Genomic DNA, 26,135 nt, shown 5'->3' with positions numbered 1-26,135 from the left:
ATAGTAATTTTTATACTTGATCACCAGGTAAATTTCGTGTCAAATAACCTAACTCAAAAAAATTAATTTGGATAAAGTTTTCCACTAAGTTTAGTACTATTGGATAGTAGGCCAGACAGAAATTTTCAGCTCTAAAAACTGCAGATCTGAGAGTGGTATTTGTTTACTCTTGATGAAGATTTTTTCAATATTTGTCAGTTAGACTATTTCCTTTATGAGCTTTGTGTTTACTTAAGCCGGCTTTACACGATGATCTGTCAAATATTTGTGTAGAAGAGTACGGATGGGGTCGTCTAAACGCAATATGTAATGAAACCATCACACATTGAGAGAGAATACAGATGGAAAATTTGACAGTCGTATGGCTCCCTTCATTTTTTGAAATAATTCAAATAACAAGGAGGTCACATTAGATCAGGGATATACAAAAAGTGAAACAGCTGTTTCCATCTGACTTTTTTATTGTTTTAATCATACGACTTTTATTCTCTTTTTTAATATACGGATGGAATTTTATTTCACTTTTTCATTAAACTTGTCGTAGGTAAAGTGTGATTGTCTGAAGGCCCTTTTGGTGGGATAGGAGTGCGATATTTATTAAAGTCAAAAAGCAAAGTTTTGCAAATTTCATATAAATCGAATTTTTGATTTGGTGGACTTGAAAAGATACTACCCTAGTATTTGTATGTCTAACCGACCCCAAATAACTTGTACGTTCATTTAGTCCATAAAATCCTTTATTAAGAACCTTATTCCGAAAATATTCTGATGTTTATATAATATAGATAATATATGATAATAAAAATTATCATACATCTAGTAAACGGCAGTAAATCGTTGTAGAAAATAACAAAAGTATCGATTCATAAAAATCTCAGACCTCATACATATAACGCTGACTTTCGAAATTCCTACTGACTCACTTATTTATATCTCTAACAACCATTTTATTCATTAATTACTTTTTAATAATTAAAAAAAATAAACAATTATCTTATCTAAAATCCACAACAAAACCAAATACCCAATGATTTCACACCTTCAGAAACAAAAAAATGACAAATGCTTTTATAACTAAAATCGAACTATAAATCAATTTAAAGAAGAAGACAGCAAAAACATGTTTAGAAACATTCAAGAGAAACAATTTAAAATGTTTAAGATCCATAAAAGCACTTGTCAAACAAAATGTTTTACAAAATATTGAGATTTAAAGCTTTTTACATTTTTTTATATACTATAAATGTACGTACATGTGAAGAGAAAAAGAAGGCTGGAACAAATACATATAGTACAAGTCATAGAAAAAAAATCGGATTTTCTTCACATGAAATGTTTTGCATAAAAGACAGTAAATAACAGCAACATCAGTAAAAGTAGTTGTCGTTATTGCTGTTGTTATTGTGTAATAACAACAACAATAATAAAGTCATAAACACAAATTGCTTATCAAACATATTCGATTACAAGAAACATTGTGAAAACATTGAAATACTCATTCATACTAGGCATAATATGTATTGTTGGATTGCTGCTGCTTCGACTGTAACAATATTGTCCATGATGATGATGGTGATGATGATGCTGTTAAATACTGTTGCCTTTTGCTGTTGTTGACAATAATGATATTGGTGTTAATGTTGTTACACTTGTTACAACCATTTGATGTTATTTTTTTATTTTTTGTTTTAAGGCTAAATTTACACTAAATGTTTTTTTTTTTTTTCTTTTCTGTAAAATACCAAAATGACAGATGTACGAGTAGAAAATGCATGTTTACATTTTGAAATGGCAACAGTTTTCATTGTTTTTCTTTGACAGTTGTTGCTTTGTTTTTATATATATTTTTGTGTGTATTTGTGTGTATATTGGGCGGGAAAAAAACTACATTTGGTAAACATTTAACTTTTGTGGAAAAGACCCAATAAGCTCATGATTTTATGTCAATAATGCTTCATCTGCGTTATGTCTAAAATTTCCATACGATTTTCAATAAATATTATACGGTATTGGCAAAAAATTTTGTTTTCCATTATCAACATGTAAAGAAATTTCGTTTCACCCTCACTAATATTTGCTCATTATTTAAAATTAAAAACTGCTTACATAAGAATTATTTTAACACTTAAAATTGCATTTTACAATTTAACAAAATTTCCCGAATTCTTTACACTTCAGACTTGCATATACATATGTATGTATATCTATATGTGAAACTTTTTCCAGAGAATTTTTAATTTGTTCATATCTTCTTTTTTTCATTTCAATTTAATACTCATGCCTAAAAAAGTTTTTAATTTCAATTAAAACTTTGTCATGGTCTGTCCTTAAAATATGAAATGAAAGTGTTTGTCGTCCAGCCTGTTTGTACATACATATGTATATCTTTCTTTTTCGTTATTGGTTTGCATGCGTTTGTTTGTGAAAAAAACATTCAGATTTGTTTGCCAGGAAATACCATCAAAAGTTTTCTTGTATATAAGTGTAATCATGATGATCATGTCATGGACACACAAAATATTTGTTGAAATTAGCCTTTTTCTGATTAAAACTTTTGCAATTGGGCGATTTCAGAAGTTTTTCTTTATTTAGTTATTTTTTGATATTTACACAAAAGAAGAGATTTTGTTGCTATTGAAAATTTATTTATATTAACACTAGAAAATACTTGTTTGTTCGTATTTAGAGGGACTGGCCTTAAATTTTTTTTTATCAAATTACTAAATAAGCTCTTAGATTAGTTGGTAGTATTCTAGTCCATCAGTACGAAGGACATGGGTTCCATTTCAGCATTTACTTAACTAAATATAAATCCATTTTAAGACGATTCAATCGATGAAAAATTACTGATTCCTTTGAATTTGAAATAACCCGTTAAAAGCTTAAAAATGACATGTATAAACTCAACAATTTGTTTTTCAATGACTACTTTACACCATCACACAGTGGCACCAAAGACACATTTAGCCCGAAAAAAGTCATAACTCTTGATTAAAAGCACTTAGAAAGAAAAGATGTTACCTAATGCCCAAAATGGGCAGATTTTATTGGGTAGGCGTGGCATTTTTTATACAAAACTAAATGACATAAGGACTGCATTGATTTATGTATTTAAATATTTTCACTGAGAGCACAAAATATTAATCAAAGTTATAAAAACAAGTAAGAATGTATATTCGGTAATGATTCCCTACACCAGTATGTTGATTATTTTTTATAATAAAAGGTTGTGTTTAATGGGGGTTTACAGTTATATGAGGACTAGGTGAAATAATGGACCTTGGGTCAATAGAAGAGTATGTGACGCATTTCATAAAATTATCTTGCGAAATATAGCGTGAGCACAAAACTTAAAGACAGACGGACATATTGGCGATTCTGAGGAAATTGGTATACATTTAGGTGGGTGTTGGAGCAATATTTTAGGAAGGGTGTCTGTACATCGACGTTGACGTTCCGTCAACATTTTTGTCAGCCGATTTTTTTTGCTAGGAAGAACGAAAAATTCATCTGTCGAATATATTTTAGTTTTCACCTACTTCTGAACGGAATGCAAAATCGATGGCATATTAAGATAACAAAAAAACATACCTCCATTGTATAAATCAAACCCCCAAATAATATAGAATACAAGACTTTTTTCGGGCTAAACTTGTCATTGGGACTACTGTGCATCATTAAGTTTAAATAGCCTAATAATGACTGCTATATTATATGTCAGCAAAAAAAATATGAGTTCTACAGCGAAATAACAAAAGCGATTACGCAGGTTTATATTCTAGTCAGTTAGTTTAAGTTATTATTGAAAAATTTATATTTATTGTAAATTACATACCATATATTGATTAAATTTAGAAATAAATTCGTAACTGAAATAAAAGAAAAAAACACAACTAATTAAGAATAAAAGTAATAAAATTTTGTAAAATAAATTAATAAAAAAAAACTGCTACTAAAGAATGGATTATTTTAATACTCTGACAAACAAAGTTCATAAAACATTTCAGTTGAAAGTACAATCACTAAAAATAAAACTTATTTAGTAAAAAATAGACACAAACGATGAGACACACGTCTAATATCTTATCTGTCAAGTGGCAATTAAAATATTCTTCTCTTTTATTAAAAACACTTACATACATATATTTATTCAAACCTATTTTTATTAGGGAGTCGATTTTGTGTTTATTTCAAATATGTCCAGAATTTACTACTTTTTAGTTTTAACTAAAAAGAAAATTGAAAATGAATTAAATTAGTATATTATTCCACTTAGTTCCCGTACAACTGATCCCCCTGAAAAGCACTTTTAAGCTAATAATTTTGCAATGATCGGGCCTCATTTGACTAACTGCCATACAAAGTCCCCTTAAGAAAATGTATTAAATATCTACAATTTACTTATAAACATTACAATTAAAAAAAAAAAAAACAATTTTATCCACTAAATTTTATCGGGATCGGTCATATTTGTTTCTATTTTTTAAGCTTAATATAAAAAATTTTATTTGATTGAAATTTCAAAATAACAAGAATAGTTTATCGAAAGTTCTGAAATTGTAAAATATCGGTCAGTCAGACTATCTTTTATGGGGACTTATGTTTAATAACACATAAGTTTTATTGAATTTATCTTAATATCCTGATAATGAAGCGATTTTCTGTAAGATCGGCTAACATTAATGGGACCTATGGACCTTCTAAAATTTGATAGACAGATTTTTTTAATAAAACATTTTCATCAATCTAGCTTAATCATTTCAATATCAAGTGTCTTTCACTGTTCTATCGATACTTTAATGGAATGTGTTCCTTTGAAATTAGGGAACTCATTCCCTATACTCGTATATTTTACACAGCACACGTCTCTCATCAAGAACACTCCAATTTGCGGTCGTTTGGCCAGTGGATCGCACAACACATTACAGAGAAAATTCGCATGTGGAACAAACTTTTTGCAGAAAAGGTTTAAATTAAATGTCCACAAACACTACTCCCTCTATCCTTCCTCTCACAATCTATTTCTCTAGTTTCAGCAGAATCCACTGCATGAATCAGGGCCATCCCCTGAGTGATGATCCAAAAAATAAAAACATCATGGATCAATAAGGAAAACTTGTTTAGGATGACAAAATCAATATATTTTTTATGGTCGATATAATTACGCTGACCATAAAGGATCTGTAAGATCCTCTATATAAATTTAAAAGCAAATATTCTTTAAATATGTCCGTATAAAATTTTAAATTCTGGATTTACGACAGATATTTCCATTACTTATAAAAGTATTTTTTTATCTAACTCAAATTTTTACAATTCACATATTATAAGAAATAAACATCCACCCTAATATTTATCTAGTATATTTTTATATAAAAAACTTTCAGTCTCAGAGTTAAAAAACGTCATCAATTATTTAAAAAAATATATATAATAATAGAGAATGACATGAGTAATAAAATATTTTAATATAAGTATTTAACGATATCCTTAGCACTCTATACATAACCAAATTAAATATTATCAATAATACAAAACATTTGATTATAAACTGAATATTCATTAAACTTTGAATTATATTATATGCAAGAAACTGTAAGACTTCTTCTACCTAATCAAGAAATCTAGTAGAAAGTTTTGTTTGGGAATTTTTAATTTATACAATGTTACAAATTCATTAACATGCTTATACACCCTCTTTCACTTAATGTACCACCCTTTAAAACTCGGTGATTTTTTCCACTTTGCTTTATGAGAATGCAAAAATAAAAATAGACCAATAATATACATACGTTTTATCGACAATCAAAAAGCCACAAATTACTTTTTGGAAACATATATAAAAATGAATGACAGCAACGAGCCACCATAGAATTAAAGACCACGCGTTATAGCCAAGACAAATTGTATGAAGTGTATTTAAAAAAAAAAGAAACCGCTAAAAGAACCAAACGCATAAATAAATATATTTACATTTTTTATTTGCAACATATATAAACGGAACACAACAGGCAATAAATTTATTGACAAAGAAAAAAAATTTTTAAAAGAAGAGAAATACACAATTTATTTATGAATTTTACAATAATAAATAATAAACGCATAAAAGGAAGTTGAAAATATTGTTGTTAAAAAGAGTAAACTAAAGCAAAACTTAGTGAAAAATTCCAAAAAGTCGGATTAAAGTTAAATTTTTTATATTTATATTTATAGCGATAAAAAAAAATTGTGTGAATTTTAATTGTGAAAAAAATTTCACTCATACGTCATGAAAATCTTGCAAAATAAATTCATAATAAACCACAAAAACAGCAGAAATAACAGCAACTACAAAAACAATTGTAAATTGTCAGTGATTTTTTATATAACCACGAATACAGCGACATCAGCAGTAGTAACAGCAGCCATCATGATTTTTATGCACGCCATAGTTTCCGTTAACACAACAAAAACAGGCGGCCATATACGGCCGGACACGGAAATAACAAAAACAATAGCAGAAACATGGACGAAAACATGGTTCGATTTAAGTAAAAATCCCGTAATAGCACAACAATCAACAAAAACACAAACTCTACCAACAACATCATCATCATCACAATCAGCAGTAGCAACTGCAGCATCAGCATTCTCAACATTAAACTCCTTCCACATGTCACATCAAGCTGCAGCAACAATAAGGCAACCAAAAGCCATAAATGCCAAAACTTCTGCAACAGCCATCACCACCACCAACACTTCACTGGGCGATTGCAAATCCCTTACTGGTGCATGGGGTGATGTTGATCCAAATATATTCTACATCTGTGATACTCAAACAAAAAAGCCTCTGCAATTACGTTGTCCCGAAGGTAAAGGTTTTTTTCTCGGTCTGGGCTATTCGGGCTGCATACCGTTTGATCAATGGCCGGCGTGCATTTCAAGTGGACATCTCGAACAGGTGATAGTTTGCGATAGCAAGCATATGCAACAGCCTTGGGAATGTATGAATCCAAATAAATTTTATGTCTGCCTAAAGGAGTCTATCGAACCAACAATACTGAATTGTGAAACAGGTAAGGGTTTTGTTCATGCCATCGTCACAACAACAACAACAAATGCCGGCAGTGGTACTCGTGAAAGTGGTGTTACTGGTACTAGTACCACAAGTGAAATTGTTGGCTGTGCTAATTGGGAAAAATGGCGTAACTATATGCAGTGTAATGATTATTATTAAGAAACAACAGCATCCCATACTCAATTGTTGTTGGTTGGTCTTCAACTGAAAGCTCAGAAGATAGTAAAATATAAAAATACATTATTTAATACATTGTATATAAAATAAAGAAAAAAAATTAAGTTCATAATACATGCATAAATTCTTATAAAAAGAATTTCATAATTTGCATATAAAATTTTTGCTAAAAGCCTTAAAACACACACACACAAACAAGTGTACTGACATATATGTACATATAATATTTTTTTATAAATTTCAGAAAGCAAAGATGCATAATTTAATTTAATCAAAGTTTAGTATTTGGTTTTTATATAAAAATAATTTTGAAAATTTTGTTAACGAAATTTTGCTAACAAAAGTTAAGTCATTTAGTTGAAATGTTTACCAAACAAAAATTGTATGTTTTTTTCAAAATTTTCTCCACAAACTTTTCAACCCTTTAATGAAAAACAAATAGCAATTTTTTTTGCAAAATTGAAGTATATAAATGAAATACAAACTTCATAAATACTGGGTAGGATTGACAAAAATTTTGTGAAGGAATAAATTTTAGGAGTCACTTTCCGTCTAAGGGGACCAATCGCCGTTAAAGACAAGTAGAGTTGATACGTAGGGGATTTTTACAAATTTCAAGTTATCAAGGTTATACAAGGTTGTTAGGGGCATTTTGGGAATAAATCTTAAATTTCGATGGATCTCAGAAAATATTGTTTTTTTTTTTTCAAAACATGTTAGGAAAATAGGAACGTTCTTTTCAAAATGGCACTTACAGCATTTTTATAGACTTGACACTAGCCCCTCTCTAAGGTTGGTTTTAGAAAATGGCTCTAACGATTACAATGGACTTATATAATACAGAAATCAGGCAAAAAATCATAACTCAACTACGACAAGGGTATTTCAGACAAAATTATCAAAAATCACTCTGAAAAATCAATATATATTTTTGGTCAATTTCGTGGCAAGTGGCCCAACTTAATAAAACGATTCAGCCAAGAAGAAATTAGACCTTCTGGCCACAAAATTGCCCATATATAAAGTAATTTTTTTTCTATCTTTATTTGTTTTCTGAAGCAGAAATATTTAAATAAACATACAAATTAATATTAAATTAATTGCTTAACAAATTATTTACATTTTTAATTATTTTGCCAACTTTTTATGAACTTAATTTTTCAACTTTTATTTTATTTACTTTTATATATTTTTTACCAATATGTATATATAAATATATTTCAATAAATATGTTTGTGTTTTTGTAAATGGAAAAATAAGCACTAGTTGGCTGTAAAAAAAAAACTCGAAATATTTGTATTTTTTGTTTAAAAAACTTAAACATAAAACAATAGTTGTTTATAAGTATGACTATGTATAAAAAAAACTACATAATTTTATTAATAAATCGACAGTAAACCCCAATTATTAGACTTATCAAAATAAATAAAAAAATTGGTATAAATAAAATATAATCATTAAAAAAAATTATTAAATTTAAGAAAAATGTTATTTTTATAAATTTTTTTATCTAGTGGGATAATAAACATGTTATACTGTACATATATATGTAAGTATGTATTGGCATATTTGAAAAAAAAAATTACACACAATTACACAAAATACATATGAACATTTAACTTCTATTAATACTTACTTACTCATGCATATGTATTGTATACTATTTATTTGTTTATTGAAATATATTTGTATGTATTTTTAACAACTTAAATAAAATATTTATTTATATTATAGTATTTGTAGATTTAAATAAAATTATATTTAAAATGTTATTTTTATTTTATATAAAGAAAACAACAATATACAAAAAAATAAACTCTGTTTTAATTAAACCATTTATTGTCATGTTCCCTGTGTGCTTTTGACACCACAATTTAGGCGGTGATCTTTTATTTGTATTAATTTTTTTTCATTAAAAAAAAAAATAACAAACAATTCTGCGATAAGATAAAAAAGGGAAGTAACATTAATTAATAAAAATGGTCAATGTTCATTCGACCAAGTTTCGTTTGAAATACACCACAGCTTGTTTCGAGAAATATCTAGTTGTTTGCAGTTTTAATAGATAAAAAAAAGTAACAGACAATGACTTTTGAATACCGGAATAATGCACTATTTCTATTAATATTTTAGACTAGGTGCAGTCATTTGATGTTTACGATAAGATTTGAGTAGGAGAAATTTATAATTAATTTTGACTACATACATGGTAAAGCATTCAAATCATTATCAATTTACACACGTAGCTTATAAAAGGTTCCACAAATTGTCTTCAGAGCAAGTTATTTTTTGTCATTTTCTAATTTAATCCAAATCCATGTATTTTACAAATTCTGGATCATTAGATTCTAAGACGATTTAGCTATGTCAATCCGTTCATCTATTTGTCTGTCTATCTATATATGTATATGTCTGAGTATGATAGGGTCCAAAAGATTTAGGAGACTGAAATTTTTCACAAATATTCACTATATAAGGCTTGTTGGGTATAGGTCCCAGATCCGTTTGACCCAGTAAAATATTTTCAAATTTTAGTAACGAGTATTGTAGTTAATGTAGTTATTTCATACATAACTTTGTAAAGAGTTGTCATTATCAATAACATAAATTATTTTTTTAATAAAATTTATAGTCAATTGTCTATAGCGTATGTACAATAAGGAATTAGATAGTGTTTCTATTTTAATAAAATTTATAGTCAATTGTCTATAGCGTATGTACAATAAGGAATTAGATAGTGTTTCTAACCGTAGTCGATTTTGGATTTCAAGAAATGTTGATATTTACATTTGTGTGGAAACCATTCCACACTGTTAAACTAGTTTTAAAGCCGAAAATGTCGGGAAATGAGATTTGTAACCAGTTATTTTTTGGTCATCATGAAACAAAAATAAGTAGTTAATCACCCAAAAATTAACTTCTTACACTTTTCTCCAATATTACTTACCTACTTGCCGGTAAGTAGGCAAATTGTCAACAGTGAGCTTACCGTGTTTGTTAACATTTAGGCAACTGTTGTGTATAGATTTCGACAACAAATTGTTGAAATTTTAACAATGTAGCATTTTCTGACAACATAATGTTGTCATACATATGTATATACTTTGACAACGGGTGGTATTGAGAAATTGTAAACATTTTGGTGTCAGTATGATATCCCACCACCTGGATAACAATCTTGCCGCGATGTGGTGGCTTTAGTGTTGGCTGTGGTTCTTTTGCATTGCAAATACACTCGGCATAAGCCCTTTGTATTTGGAAGACACTGAACTCAAAAGCCTTCATGACCAAAGGTTATCCCTCCTATCCTCAATTCCCAATTTTCCTATAAACAATCCCGTCTCCTCCCCATCCCCATCCCCCACTTGTAAGGTTAAGGTGGTTGGTAGCAGTGCCGAGAATCTGAATGGCTAATCAGTGGTTAAAGAAGATTAGTCGCTAACAGCTCCCCTCCGGTGCCACGACACGGGCCGGTTGTAAATCCTAGTCTAGTCCATGTACGCCGTCACTGCATGGATCGTCTCTTCCCTTACGTGCCTACTCGTGGGACCAACATATGGAAACTAACACAGAAAAAGAACAAAAACAAAAACAACGAAGAAAGGATGAGATTGGATCCTCATCCGAGGACGAACTTCTCGCCTCTAGTCAAGAGACGGTAGTGAGTCCTTCAGGTAGTGGGAATGAAAGACATAGCACTCTCTACCCCTCAAAAAGCCCGACAAATACTCCTCAATCCGACGCCAAGGCTGGCGACAATTCGAGGAAAAAAAGGCCAAAAAGGAAAAGTCAGAAAGACATCCTCAAAGCTAGATATACCAAGGCTGTTTTCATTCTCGACAAGATTGCCAAGAATGCTGCTAATGGTACACCTCATGAACGCGATGAAGATGATCGCGTCAAATATCAAGCTGTGGTGGATGAGTACCAAAAGTTTTTGGAGACCGCACCCAGCACATCCAAAATGGCTGCTGAAACCGAAAGGTCCAAGCGAAACCGCTCACAGGTTGAGGATGGTAAATCGCCAAAAAGGAGGAAGGTAATAGAAGGCAAAACCACTCCGGGACCTGTAGCCATCACGACAACTGCCAGAAGACCATTTAACGAAGTGGTGAAGGACCACCTCCTAATGGCTCTGGTTACTGAAAAAGATGGGGCCATCAACCCTGTAGTAACAGAATGGGGTGCCATTGAGTCTAAATTAACTGAGCTCGTTATGGAACACTTGCTCACTAACAAAGACGACAAGGTACCCCGTTTTGACTCCAGTGAGATTCACCGGGGATACAGGGTGATCAAATGCCTGGACGAATTCTCAAAGGGGTTCCTCAACAAATGCATCACTAAGATTAGAGATGCATGGGTAGGTTTAAGCCTTAAACTAATCCCTGCTGAGGAAATTCCAATGAGACCTCGTGCAAGAGTTTGGTTACCAAAGATGAGCGCCGAAGCACCCAAGATGTTGGAATGCCTCAAACGGCAGAATCCCAACATACACATGAATGACTGGGCTATCATCCGCACAGAACAAGGCGAAGGGCACACATGTCTAATTCTCGCCATCACAGAAGCTGGCTCCGTTGAGCTGGAGAAGGTGGGCTTTAGGCTGTTCTTTGGGGTGAGGGGCGCCAAAGTAAAGGTGTTCCGGCCGACAAAATCGGGGAGTGAAGAGACGGATGAGATGGAAGCTGCCAACTCTCTGCTCACTGGCATGAAACTCTCCGAGCCACCTATTAAACCTGACAATGGCACTAAAGATAGTGCAAATTAATCTGAAGCACTCAAAGTGTGCTTCAGACAATCTACGGGTTCTCCTAGCCGAGGAAAACCTGGACATTTGCCTGGTTCAAGAACCCTGGGTCACGGACTCAGAAGTTAAAGGGTTCCCAGCATCTACATACAACATACTATATGCAAGAAGTAATGGTAGGCCACGATCATGTCTAATTGCTAAAAAATCGATTAACATTTTTCTTTGTACACAGCTTAGCTCAGAAGACCTAACAGTCGCAAAGGTCGAGCTACCGCACAACAGAAGCTTCATGATTGCCTCAAGCTATATGGCACACGAGAAGACAGCACCACCAGACGAAGTGAGCGATCTCCTGGCCGTAATTGAGACATCTGACGACATAATCCTAGGCTGTGATGCCAATGCAAGGCATACAATCTGGGGTAGCAGCGAAACTAATGAAAGGGGTGAGTCAATCTTCAATTTCATTAATACTAACAACCTAAACATATGTAACTCTGGCAACAAACCTACTTTCATTTTTCCAAGTACGGATAATTATAATGGGTGGGAGGAAGTACTGGACATTACACTCATTAGCGACAGATCTAAAATATCAGTTGATAGGTGGAGGGTATCCAATGAAAAATCTTTTTCAGATCACAATTGGATCCTCTTCGATATTATATTACAAAACTCGACGGAAAAAATGGTCTATAGGAACCAAGAAGAACCGATTGGTTCAAATATAAAGGGATCCTTAGACATAAGCTCAAGAAAACTCCAGTGGTTGATGATTCAATCACTGGGCTTGAAAAGATAGAAGAACACTTTAGCAAAGTCTTAGGTAAGGCTTTCGAAGTCTCCTGTCCAATCACAAAGGCAAAGAAAAGCTTCCCTCCATGGTGGAATTCGGAACTATCTAAGCTACGTAAGGAAACACGTAGGGCCTTTAACACATGCTACAACAATAAATCGTGGCAGCCATACCGCGACAAACTAAAAGTTTATAAGAAAGCTATAGCACTCGCAAAAAGAACCTCATGGAGAAGTTTCTGCGAATCTATAGATAACACAAAGGATTCTGCTAGACTTAGCAAAATTCTTGCTAAAGGCCAATCTAATCCAACCTATATTAAGAGGAAGGACGACACTTGGTCAGAATCCTCGGCAGAATCTCTTGACATCCTACTGAATACTCACTTCCCTGGCTGCAAAGATGCTGTCAAGGAAATCTTCACTGACAGTAGGACTCTAACGGGAATCAATGAAAATATCATCTCTTATGATAGAATCTCATGGGCGATTGATAGTTTTTCCCCTTTCAAATCACCAGGGCCTGATGGCATTTTGCCAAAGATGTTACAAAGTGCAAAAGAATATATCATCCCCTGGCTTCATAGAATATACACGCTCAGCCTCTCTCTCAACCATGTTCCGGTAAACTGGAGAAAGGTTAAGGTCGTTTTTATTCCCAAAGCTGGCAAAAGGAGTCATGAAAATGCGAAGGACTTTCGTCCAATTAGTCTTTCATCTTTTCAACTCAAAACGCTGGAAAGACTCATCGACTCACATATTAGGCAACGGCTAGAGAGCTCATCACGGCTTTCAACCAGTCAACATGCCTACCTTAAAGGACGATCTACTGAGACAGCTCTACATGAGGTTGTAAGAGTTATAGAAAGATCCCTCGAATTCAAACAATACACTATGGGAGCCTTCTTAGACATAGAAGGTGCCTTCAATAACGTAAATACTTCTGCAATTCAACAAGCTCTCGCTAATCTGGATGTTGAAGAATATATCAGCAACTGGTTGGTAACTATGTTGAAATCTAGAATTATTACTGCAAGTCTTGGTAACAGCGTTAAGTCCAAACGAGTTGAACGAGGCACACCTCAGGGCGGTGTAATCTCTCCACTACTTTGGCTTATCGTTGTTAATACGATTCTTAAGGAACTGGACAACAGAGGGATAAAGGTCGTTGCCTATGCGGACGACGTTGTGATACTGGTATCAGGAATGTTCCCAGACGTGATTAGCGATATTATGTCTGGTGCTCTGGTGCTACTCAGTAATTGGGCCACAGACAGTGGTCTAGGAGTAAATCCAAGTAAGACAGAACTGGTACTATTCACAACAAAGACCAAGATTCCAAGCTTCAACCTGCCACGGTTAAAAAACCGCGAAATCCCCTTATCAAACAATGCCAAATATCTAGGAACTATTCTAGACTCCAAATTATCATGGAAACTCAACATCCAGCACAGAGTCAAGAAGGCAACGGTCGCCTACTATACCTGTCGTAAGATGTTTGGAATGAAATGGGGACTTAGTCCCAACATAGTTAAATGGATGTACACAGCCATAGTACGTCCTATTCTTACATACGGATCTCTTGTATGGTGGACTTCAACTAAGAAGAAGTTTGTTGTGGATCAACTATACAAAGTTCAGAGATCAGCATGCATTGGGATAACAGGTGCCATAAGAACTAGTCCTTCAGAAGCTCTGAACACTATATTGCATATCCTACCCATAGATCTGCACATAATGACCATATCTGCTTGTAGCGCAGTAAGACTTAACTCATCCGGAAGTTGGATATCAAGAACATATGGACACGCTAAGATTTTAAGCTTGCTACCTCCAATCTTGAACCAACCATCCGACTATATTACCCCACACACGGACTTTGATAGAGTCTTCAAAGTCAGAGTTCCTTCCAGGAGCGAGTGGTGTAGAGGTAATCTACCGAGCGAATATACCACCAGAATCTTTACAGATGGTTCTAAAATGAACTGCGGCGTTGGTTCTGGTGTCTTTTGTGAAGAAGCTGGGGTAAGTATATCCCATCGTCTTCCCAACAACTGTAGTGTCTTTCAGGCTGAAATTTTTGCGATAATGTCAGCCTGTAGGGTGTTACATGACCTCAATATTCGCGGCAACATAGGAATCTTTGTCGATAGTCAAGCGGCACTTCTCTCACTAAACTCTTATACTACTACTTCCTTATTAGTCAGACAATGCAAGAAGGATCTGTCAATGCTGGGTCGGCTGTCTGACATTACCCTTGTTTGGGTCCCTGCGCATAGGGACTACTACGGTAATGAACAGGCAGATGAGCTTGCAAGAACGGGATCTGCTCTTGATATCTCCGACGCCGTTCCAGTAGCAACTCCGTTAAGTTATATCAAGAGCAATATCCTCAGATTCTTTCTTCAAAAAGCTGAAAATAGATGGAATAACCTAGACACATGTAAAGGGGCCAAGTTATTGTGGCCCTCCTTCAATGAGAAACGCACAAGACACCTTATAAATCGAAGTAGGCGGGACATATCGAGGCTGATAGCAGTAATAACAGGACACTGGGTAATAGGCAGACACGCAAGTCGGCTTGGGCTCCCTTTCAATGATCACTGTCGCAGTTGCAAAGACAGGGAAAAGGAAGAAACGGTCTTCCATCTCCTCTGTGAATGCCCTGCTCTGGCCGTAAAGAGAAACCGCTTCCTTGGCAATTACTTCATATCTAACCTTGGCGAGATATCTGTCTTTAGGCTTAATGATATCCTCAGATTTCTCACAGCTACGGGCTGGATCTAATACTACAAATTCAACATCTGACGAGTGGAGTGGTCCGGTCAAAACGGGGTCTCTTTGATTCTACTTGACAGTTCGCGTGTAGTGAACTACCACGTAAACCAACCAACCAGTATGATATCAGATATTATTCAAGTACGTATTTTTTGCAATAGTTTTGGATCAGTCGTAATCTTTTAAGGAGTACTCTTTACGCATATATAATTTGTGTAATTTTTTGTAAGTTAATGGTATACATCGGGACATAATTAATCTTAGCCTCCCAAATCCCTCCCATAAGCGTTATAACTGTATTCTTGAAATTAAACTCAAATAAGATATATATAGATTCTAAACTTTTCTTTTAATTTCTTAATATAATTTTGGCAGTATTTAAGTTAGATAAGCTAGAAGTTAAAATGCTAAAATATTAAGGAGTTTAAAGTAAACTTTAAATACTCGTGGACGCGTCTATATATTGAAAATAAAGTATAAAGTAATGATTCGCTTAGAGAAACATTTAAGTAAATTAGACTAATTATTGAATTAATTTAAAATAAAATCAACTTTTTAATATTTAGCATTAGCATGTTATTTGAATTACATTTGAATTAAATAATATATTAATTTAAACAGTTGTTGAATAAACAACAAATTAGGCATAATTGTGTAAATATTTTTAAATCTTTTATTTTAAATAGATCTACCTGAGCATTACAATTTTCAAGTTTTCTAATGAAGTTAATTAAATATATTACATAAAAAGTGATTTATAATTGTATTCTTCCTTTATATCCCTCCTAAGTGCTTTACACAAAATTTCTTTCAAACTGAATATAAAATATATAAAACACATAATTAAGCAAATGTATGTATATTAGGGTGGCTTACAAATATAAATTTTTAAAAATTATACAAATTATACGTCTGTCAGTTTGTCTTCTTTTTTCTTAAAGGCGAACGCTATTGGGCCTTTGGGCTCATAATTATGATACATATTCTTATATGACAACAATTAGAAGATCCGCCCTAATATACATACAAACGTACCGTCAAAACCTTAAATAAATGTTTAAATATGTATGTAGTTAAATTAAGAAAAGAAATCAACAACAACAACAAAAACCGCCAACAACAGCAACAACTTGAACTTATTTTATGGCAGTGACATGTTAAGAACCCTCAGGTAATGTTAACTAACGGTAGTGGTAATTAAATTTCAAACAGGACACGGAAAATGCTCTGACATTAAAAGAAACATTTATATAATTAAACCATAAAAGAATTACCAGCTACAACTAAAAACAACAATCAACGTATTTACAACATACAAAATGAAATTACGTGAATAAGGGTCTAAGCTAGAAAAACAACAGAAAAAATTCACAAAGAATGTACGATATTAATTTTTTTTATAATTTTGTATTGTTGTTGAGTTTGTTTTTTTTTCAAACGCCAGTTTGGATTATGGATTCAAGGAATATAATACAAGGAATTTCTAAGTAAGGGAATGTTTTTGTAAAATGTTACAACATTTTCACTATATGTATGTATGTTCATATGTATGTATTGCAGATAGAAAAACAACATGATGGCAAAATGTAAATATCCTGGGAGTAGTAAGTATATTTTCTTTGATTTATCATTGGATGTTTGTATGGGAAAAATTTAAATTAATTCAATGGGAAATAATGTTGATATTTGTAGTCATTTGCTATAGGTATGTATTTCTGTTAGTAATTGTACGAGGGTTGTCTATTAAAATATCCTCTTTGCAAACTTACTTTGCAAAGACAATATTATACTATCTACATTAGTCATAGTGCAGTATAATGATGTCTTTCATAGAATATGGTAAATAAATACTTATTTGTCGGACATTCCTGTACTGAACTTAATATCAGTTATATGGAACTAAAGTTCGTATACTTGTTTGCTTTTCTTATGTAAAACAATCCCAATAAGCAAAAACCTTTGAAATGATGTAAATATGTATTTGAAAACCTATTAAAATTTCATACATAGCCTTTGAGAACAAATTTGAAAATTTTTGTTTTCAAATGGAAAATTATGGCCTTCTCAAACAAAAAGGCAGTTAGAAATCAAACGTATTTTTCAAATGTATTTCGAATTTAAAAAGAAGGCTAGAGGTAAGCTTGAAACTAAAAAAAATTCAAACGTATTTCAAGTATTCTTTATTATTATTTTTATACATATTTCAAACCCTAATTATAATGCTAACTATTGCAAAATTCATATATTTTTTACATCACCTGAAAATAAAACATTCATACATTTATTTTAGCATATTTTTCTTTTATATCTCCGATTATTTCTCCTATATTTAACGTTTTTTCGCTCCCTTGCTGTAGAAAAAATTTTCTGTTTTTATTTTTCTAAAATAATTTATTTTTTGAAAGAAACTTTTCTAAGTTCAATTAAAACAAAACTTTGAAAATTTTATAAATATCACATATTATATTTTTTAAACGTTTTTTTGAAATTATCATGTTTATTTCAAAGGCTAAACTTTAAAATTTGAAAACAATTTGGAAAATACATTATTTAGTTAAGAAAATTTTCAAAAATATTCACAGGTTTGAATCGATGTTTATTGGGATACAACTAACTTACTTAACTATGTATATGTAATTACTTATATAATTTCTTATTTGTAAGTAAGTACTTGCTTTCAATAATTTCGTCTTGCTAAAGTAATGACTTAATACACCCTGTAACAATTTAAAAAACAAGTAGGAAAGTATAGTCGGGCATGGCAGACCATATAAAACACTACACCATGAGTATATTTTTAAAATTTTTACTTTTTATAAAGAAACTTTTATGTTGAATATTACCATAATTCCAAAATATTTAAGAAATTTATTGATAAAAAAATCTAAAATTTCTAAATGAGGCTTTATATAGGTCAAATATGGGCTGATATTCGGCAAATTTGGGAAAAGGATATATTTTTAAATAACATTTAGTTTTGTTGAGTTTCATTGCTTAAGACATTTTTGAAGGGGGGTTTGTATGTGGACAAGGTTTACATGGACAGCCAGCCGGACAAACGGACGGACGGACATGTCTTAATCGACTCAAAAAATGATTCTGAATCGATCGGTATACTTTAAGGTGGGTATTGCACCAATATTTTTGTACGTTACAAAGATCAGCACAAACGTATAATACCCTCCCCACTATAGTGGTGTAGGGTATAAAAAAGCTTTCACACATGGAAAAGTTGATATGCATGTGAAAATAGATTCCACTTATAGCTATTCTGCGTACTACAATTTTTATAATCAGCTCTTATATTCTTATAAAAGGACTTCAAAGTTTAAACGACTTACAATTTCAAACGAATAATTGAAATATTTCTATATATTGTATAATTGGTATTAAATGGAAGCTGAGAATCAGTACATTCTATTTATATAATATATTTGACACATTTAGAGAAAAAAAACGAAAAAGAAATTTAATTTAAAAATCCTTTAACTACTTTTTGTGACAAATTTTCTTAAAGATTTCCTTTTCTTTTTTAATCCTGATGAATTGAAATAAATCATATTATTTTGAAGCAAAGGTTCTCAGCTTCATTTGATATTAATTTTAATACCAACTTTTTTATATAAATTCCCATCTTGTGAAATCGTATGTCCTTTTACAGGAGCATAAGTGCTACTACTAATGGTCCACAGATTCCTGTACACATAGACTTTTTCATGTGTGTATGTTTAAAGAGTTCAAATTATTCCATAATATTCTGAAGCCAGCCAGCCGGACAGACGGACATACATGTCATAATTAACTCAAATACTTTTCAACATCAGCATAAACGCATAATATGTATATGACCATAGGTCATATTTGACCAATTATTAGTTGTAGAGTGATAAACAAAATACAGAAAATATAATACTAGTAGCAACTCTTCTTTAAATACGAAAAAAACATATCTAATTGTCTTTGTATAAACCAAAAAACAAAACTCTTTTTAACTAATAATATACATTTTCAATTACTAAATATAATACAATTTGTATACTTTTCTCTGCTAAAAGTTTACACAAAAAACTTTTAACTTAAAAGTCCAATATTTAAATGGTCTTTTCATTTAAACTTTGCCACACTTTAATATTTATTTAAAAACATTTTAGTGTGTTATGCTCTACTTGCAACACAAATACATAAAAATAAACATTTGTTGTAGGAACGCATAAAATTGTTAAATTTTAAAGTTAATAAACATGAATTGTTGCAAACACAAGCAATTAAAATCAACTATTACAAGCAGAAATACACACACGGAGATATACAGAGTCAGTGCAGGACAATTGCACAACAAGCTTTTACATGGATGGAGGACACACGCATACAGACACAGATACAAATCCAAAGTGCAAAAGAGTTACAGATGTAATGTACGAGTACGAGTATCAGAGCATATAAAGTCAACAAAATACATAAAATACTTTTGTGTGTTGCATTAGACTGATTCAAAAAAAATCTAGCAAAAACTACACATTTCGTAAACTGAATTTTTGAAAATTTTAAAGATTTTTTTTTATTTTTTGTAACTTTTCAAAAGGGAATCATTTGAATCCCTAGGTACAGAATTCGAGTCCTTACCGTGTTTTCTGAAAAATTATTGATAATGAAGTTATGTAAAGCCTTTTACGAAAAATTAGCGTTAAAATAAATTTCCACACACAAATATATTCATTTATTTATATGTACATATGTATGTCTGCCTACCAGCCAGCCAGCAAGCTTGTTCTGTCGGTAAATTCATGTTGGTCCAGTTGCTACACACATATTACTGGTATGGTCCGGACACACAAGTTTAATAAAGTTGACATCATGCAAAGAAACGAAGAAAGATATTTATTTACTGTGTCCAAGTTCTTTCGTTATTGTTTTGTTATTTGTAACGTTTTGTATTTAAAATAGAGAAAAACAAATAGAACTTCAAATATAAAACAGTCAACTAACATTTGGTACTATGTATGTATATATTATTAAATATAAAATGCACATTCATGTGTAAGGGTTTCTGAAAAAGGAATTGCTGATCGAGCAATCTCCAACTCCGACTGGTAAGCAGGATTCCGAATTAAATAGCATGTCCAATTTTCTAAGACTGTGTTAATAGTTTCTGGTTTTATCTCAGGTTTTATAATATTAATAAATTATTTAAATTCTCGTTACTCTAAAATTAAAAACATCAGAAACACCTCACACCCTTATTTTTGAGCTGGATCACTTGACATGAAATTCCCCATATATATATAAGTGCAAATACTTTTGAACAAAACACCCATATGACTAACAAAAGTAAATTGAGCAACAGAATTGAGAAAATACTTTTAAGTTTAAACCAACTCTTTACTTGTTATTTTCTTAAAAAAAATACTGTGTTTTATTCAACTACAGTAAATATTTTATACAACTCAAAATCGTTTATTTGCGACTAAAAGGTTATAACTCAAAAAATGGTTTGATGTATTTTTACATTCTTTCATTTAACTTTTACATCAACAGAAATAACTGTTGTTGCTAAAGTTAAAATTTTTTGCACATCAATAAATTTTATTTTAGTTTTTACATTTATAACAGGTAAGAGTGTTATATTCGGCTATGCCGAATCTTTTATCATCAAGTCCACCTAGGAAAATATGTGGACCGCTCCACATAAAATTTTGTAAATGGGTCTAAATTTACATAAATATGTATTTATCGTCATTTTCATGAAAAAGTCTTTGTGTGGGGGCTAAGATCAAGCATTATAATCATCGGCTAGGTCATTAAGGCAACAAAAATATAGTTGAACCAAATTTATTTCTAGATACGATTATATTAACGCAATTATGAGAACAATAGCCATATTCGGGAGGTTCAGTTATATGGAGCCTACAATGACATGTAATTGAATTTATGTATTACTAATTACAAATTAAATGTAATTATGTATATATAAATTAATAGGAAAATATTAAAGTCAATCCGTATATTTGAGATAATATAACAGTTAGAGTCCCCAAATTTTGTGGGAGCCACTTTAGTGTCAATATGATTATTTAGGATAAAACGTGGGCGGACTAACGTTAGGGGGCGTGACAACTCCCATATAAATTAAATACAAAATTGGTTTATCTTGAAAACTATAGCAGTTACAATCTTAAAAATGTGCATGAATAATATCAACAACCTATTAACATTATGAATAACATAGAAAAATTCGTATATCTGAGAAACTATTAAAGCTAGGATATTTAAACTTTACTTGAAGATCTTTTACAGGGCGGACTTCAATGGGTCACTTGGTACCTTCTATATGAATTATATACAAAATTTCGTTTAACTAGGAAACGAATAGAACTATATTCTTCTAATATTGTACAAATTACTTTAACATTCTTCTGAACATTTTGAAGAAAAAAGGGCGGATGTAGAATCTTCAAATTTTACATGAAGCGCTTTGACATTCAAGAGAACGTTTTGAAATTAACGGCCGGACTTTCAATGGGGGTCTTGACACCAGATATAAGAATTAAGCACAAAATTTCATATATCTTAAAAACTGTTAAATAATTAAAATTTTTCATGGATAGGTAGATACAAATTGGCTTGAACTTGCAACAATTTGCTTGGCATCTTGAAAACTATTGTAGTTCGATTTTCAAAATCGTTATGTGGGTTTTTTATTTTTACTAGAGTGTAAAACAAAAATCCCAAGGTGTCAGAATAAGAATTATTTTTTATCTCCCTTATATAATATAAACAAAATGGTTATATTATAAAAGATTTATAAAATTCCATACGAAATCTATTTTATAAACCAATTATAAAATAAAAATTTTGTTTGTGAATAAGGGAGTAAGAATAAAAGTATGTATATATTAAATTTAAGTAAGTAAGAAATATATAAATCATTACTGTATTGTTTTAGAATTTAAATAAAATATATTGTCATCAAATGAAATTATAATAAACCTTTATGAAACATTTTATAACTTAGTAACTAAATAAATATTTTTTTTTGATTATTATGTATTTCATTTCGATTGGGGTAGCGGGTCACACCGGGTATTAGCTAGTATCTTATAAAAAAAATGTACCAAAACACACATATTGTTTGTGCTTACATTGGGTCAACGTCAAATCATTTTGAGCAGTTACAGTAAACTATTTTGAAATGCCTTTATCAAAAAGTTACTTCATAGCTAGTGAACAAATCACATATAAACGCACTGGAACTAAAAGGAAAGAAAAATGAGAACAAGAATATTAAAGGGCCACAGAAACGTAATATCCTGTTTAAACTTATTTTTGTACGATATAAACCAACAAAATTTTGAAGCGTTATGTCACAGACACTTTATTGCATCAAATGTGTGTTGCATAAATATGTATATACAACAATCACATGTGCTTTGGTTTATGTATCTCACTGTTATTTCCATATTTCTACCCAGTAGATTTACAAAAATTTCAAATGTAAGGCCTTTTTTCTATTCCCATTTTTATATAAAACGTCTGATTATTTTTATTCTTACGATGTTAATTTCGTACTAAAATTATTTTAACCGGCAGTATATCTTCCAATTAAACGATTAGCGGAGGTTGAGATTTTTAAATTTTTTCCATTATTATCATAAACATAAAAAATTTGACTGTATAGAAACAAATGTTTTTTATGACAACAAATTTAAAGCTAAATCACAAGTTCGTAGAACTACAGGGCTGCATATTATGTATTTTCATTACATGTATTTTCTCTCAATACTCTTGTCTACAGATGTTTGCATGTATGTTCATTAGACCGACTATTACGTTGAGAAGAATAGCTCTGGCAATATTGTGTCGGTCTAATGTACATGTGTGTTTGTAAATAGAAGCATCAAATGGTAAAGGTATACATAAACATCAACTATAGTTGAATTTAGTATGTCAAAGTCCTTCCTTTATTGTCGTCTGAGTAGTCATTTAATCACTATTCTTTCATTCTATAGATACCCACTGCCAAAAAAGATGGGAATTAAATTGTTTTTGTTATTCCGTTTATAACACATCGATATATTGATCGTTGACCCTTAATAATAATATTATGTGTTTTTTTATTGTAACTGTTCATGACCCGAATTTATATTTTATTGGGTCTGGAATATAATATTATATAATAATTTAACCTGATTCTAATTGTTCAATTCACAATCGGTGTTATACGGTTGTATCGTAGTATGTCGTATTTTTTTTTATTACTAATTTGATTTTGTTTCAAAAAATTTTATTCGAAAAATTGTTATGACATACAACGATACGACATCGATTGTGAATTGGACAAATAATATTATTAGAACATACGTATATGTAATAGAATCAAAAAATTATTCAATCGAAAATTAAATTTCTTTTCAACTATATTTTCCCAACAAAAAATGGTGCCTCCTTGGAAGCAGTTTTATAAGGCAGCGAGCAATTGCTACTGCTTACACTTGTTATGAAAGATTACATGATTTTTGTATGGGATTCCTCTTCTTAAGGAATTCAAAATGTGCTTACTTCACTTTGTTGAATTTGTGCTGATTTCACTGAATGGATTTTATTTTTCAATACATAACATGCTTTAAAAATTAGAAATAAACCAAAAATAGGTGATTTTAGAGCTGTTGGAAAGCAAATTTGTACACCACAAACATTAAATGCTAAATACATATGTATGGCTTCGAAAATCTTTTTTGTAAGGAAATAATTTAAAGATGCAATTGTGGAAGCAGTTAGTTATATTTATTGCTTACAAATCAAGAATATTTTTTGCCTGGTTACGATTTTATGTGTTGTTCAGGTTTTATGCAAAAGTTGAAAATTTATGATTACTATAGTTTGAGCCTGTTTTAATGAATGATGTAGTTAATAAACAATTCCTTTTGACGTTGTTGTGGTATTTTTAAAGAACTTGGTTAAATTTAAATTCTCATTAAGATTTTGATACACCAACAAATACAGGGGTTCTCGTATAAGAACTACATTTCGTTATAGTCCATAGACTACGAATATACTTTTAATTTTTACTTATTAAGTTACTTATTTTTAGTTACTTTTTAAGAGCAAAAGATGTTTTAACTATGAAAAATCATCAAGTTTGGTAGTTTGTACCGATTTTCAAAGCGGTTTAAAATGACCAAACATATGATTTTTATACCCTACACCACTTTAGTGGGGAGGGTATATTGGGTTTGTGCTGATGTTTGTAACATACAAACATATTTGTCCTATACCCACCTTAAAGTATACCAATCGGCTTAGAATCATTTTCTGAGTCGATTATGTTATGTCCGTCTGTCCGTCCGTCCGTCTGGCTGGCTGTCCATGTAACCTTGTGAGCAAGGTACAGGCCGCAGGGCCTTTGGGCTTTTACTTAATTTAAATGATCTATTATGTCAACAAAAATAGAGAAAACTTAGTTTTATAGAACTCTAAATGACACTACCGATTTTTGTAATGATCGGGCTTCATTTGACCCTAGCCCCCATACAAACTCACCTTCAGAAAATGACTTAAAGGTCAAAATTCAAAAATATATTCATACTCAATAGACAATAAAGAAATGGAATTATGAGAACCCCTTTATTTTATTTTCCTTCATTTTTATATCACAGTGTTATTTAAACAAAAATCATATTTAAAAAAAAATGTAAGATAAATATAAAGAAAATATTTATTACACTTATAAAAACTACCTAAGATGGGGTCAAACTCTTTACAAAATTACCAAAATAAAAGAAATTAGTGTGAAAATATTTAACACTATCCAATTTTCACGTACAATAAATTTGTAAAAAGCAAATTCTTTAATGTTTATAACAAAAAGATTTAAATTGCATAAGAAAACAGTAATTTATTACATTCCTTTTTATTTTCATCCTTAACGGAACTTTTATTTTGGAATATCCGAAAAAATATAAGAGTGTTATAACTTTATCGGTTGAATGAGAATTAATGATTCCCTACTTCATTTAATCAATTCACTTGCTATCATATTTTCTATTTAAAACACATCTTGTATTTAGGACCTACGAGGTTGGTTTGTCCGATATTCTACATTTAAGTTTTAATCCTGCAAGCTTTTCCCAAAGAACGCAATGATTTTTTTCAGCAATACTATTTAATTTGTTTTTAAAAAATATTTGGTAATATCGGACTTATGGGCGAAAATACAGAGAGATGGACAGATTTATACACGTTTTACGTGAGCGCCTTCTTTGACAGTCTAAGCTCCCGGTGCTCTTAACACCGGGAGAGTATCTTGCGTCGAAGAAGTCCCCACAAGTCGTTCAACAACGACGGGAGATGTAGGAGCACCAGAATTGAAGTCATGCATTTGGACATGACCTCCACCCTGGTTTGGATCGAAGAATATATAAACTCCTACCGATCTATGGGTCATTGCAATCAGGTGCTGTGTCAGATGGACATAGCTAAATCGACTCAAATCCTGACTCCATAACAAAATCTTTCATTTTCGGTGGCAACGTTAGTTAGTTTATGAATAAATATACGACTTTATTAAATATAGTGAGC

The 26,135-nt window shown here is 31.4% G+C and overlaps 2 protein-coding genes across 3 annotated transcripts; both read left to right on the top strand.

The window, feature by feature from the left end:
• Positions 1-5,884: 5,884 nt before the first annotated feature.
• Positions 5,885-7,404, top strand: LOC111674597. The gene has a single exon (XM_023435255.2). The coding sequence runs from the start codon at positions 6,269-6,271 to the stop codon at positions 7,214-7,216; it is 948 nt and encodes a 315-aa protein (XP_023291023.2). The 5' UTR covers positions 5,885-6,268; the 3' UTR covers positions 7,217-7,404.
• Positions 7,405-10,391: 2,987 nt separating this feature from the next.
• On the top strand, positions 10,392-12,685 carry LOC124419553. Of its 2 annotated transcripts, none has more exons than XM_046949543.1 (2): positions 10,392-12,154; positions 12,220-12,685. In XM_046949543.1, exon 1 carries the CDS (start codon positions 10,791-10,793, stop codon positions 12,003-12,005), a length of 1,215 nt encoding a protein of 404 aa, XP_046805499.1. In that variant the 5' UTR covers positions 10,392-10,790; the 3' UTR covers positions 12,006-12,154; positions 12,220-12,685. The 2 variants fall into 2 exon arrangements, with proteins under 2 accessions (XP_046805499.1, XP_046805498.1); XM_046949542.1 differs by having other exon boundaries at positions 10,392-12,160.
• The last annotated feature ends 13,450 nt before the right edge of the window (positions 12,686-26,135 follow it).

This window comes from Lucilia cuprina, chromosome 4, assembly GCF_022045245.1.
Source record: "Lucilia cuprina isolate Lc7/37 chromosome 4, ASM2204524v1, whole genome shotgun sequence".
Taxonomy (NCBI): domain Eukaryota; kingdom Metazoa; phylum Arthropoda; class Insecta; order Diptera; family Calliphoridae; genus Lucilia; species Lucilia cuprina.
This window is presented reverse-complemented; position numbering and strand designations above follow the sequence as displayed.

What these genes read in the sequence shown, in the direction of transcription:
- LOC111674597 (XM_023435255.2), top strand. Translation starts at nt 6,269, where the DNA reads ATGAAAATCTTGCAAAATAAATTCATAATAAACCACAAAAACAGCAGA.
- LOC124419553 (XM_046949543.1), top strand. Translation starts at nt 10,791, where the DNA reads ATGGAAACTAACACAGAAAAAGAACAAAAACAAAAACAACGAAGAAAG.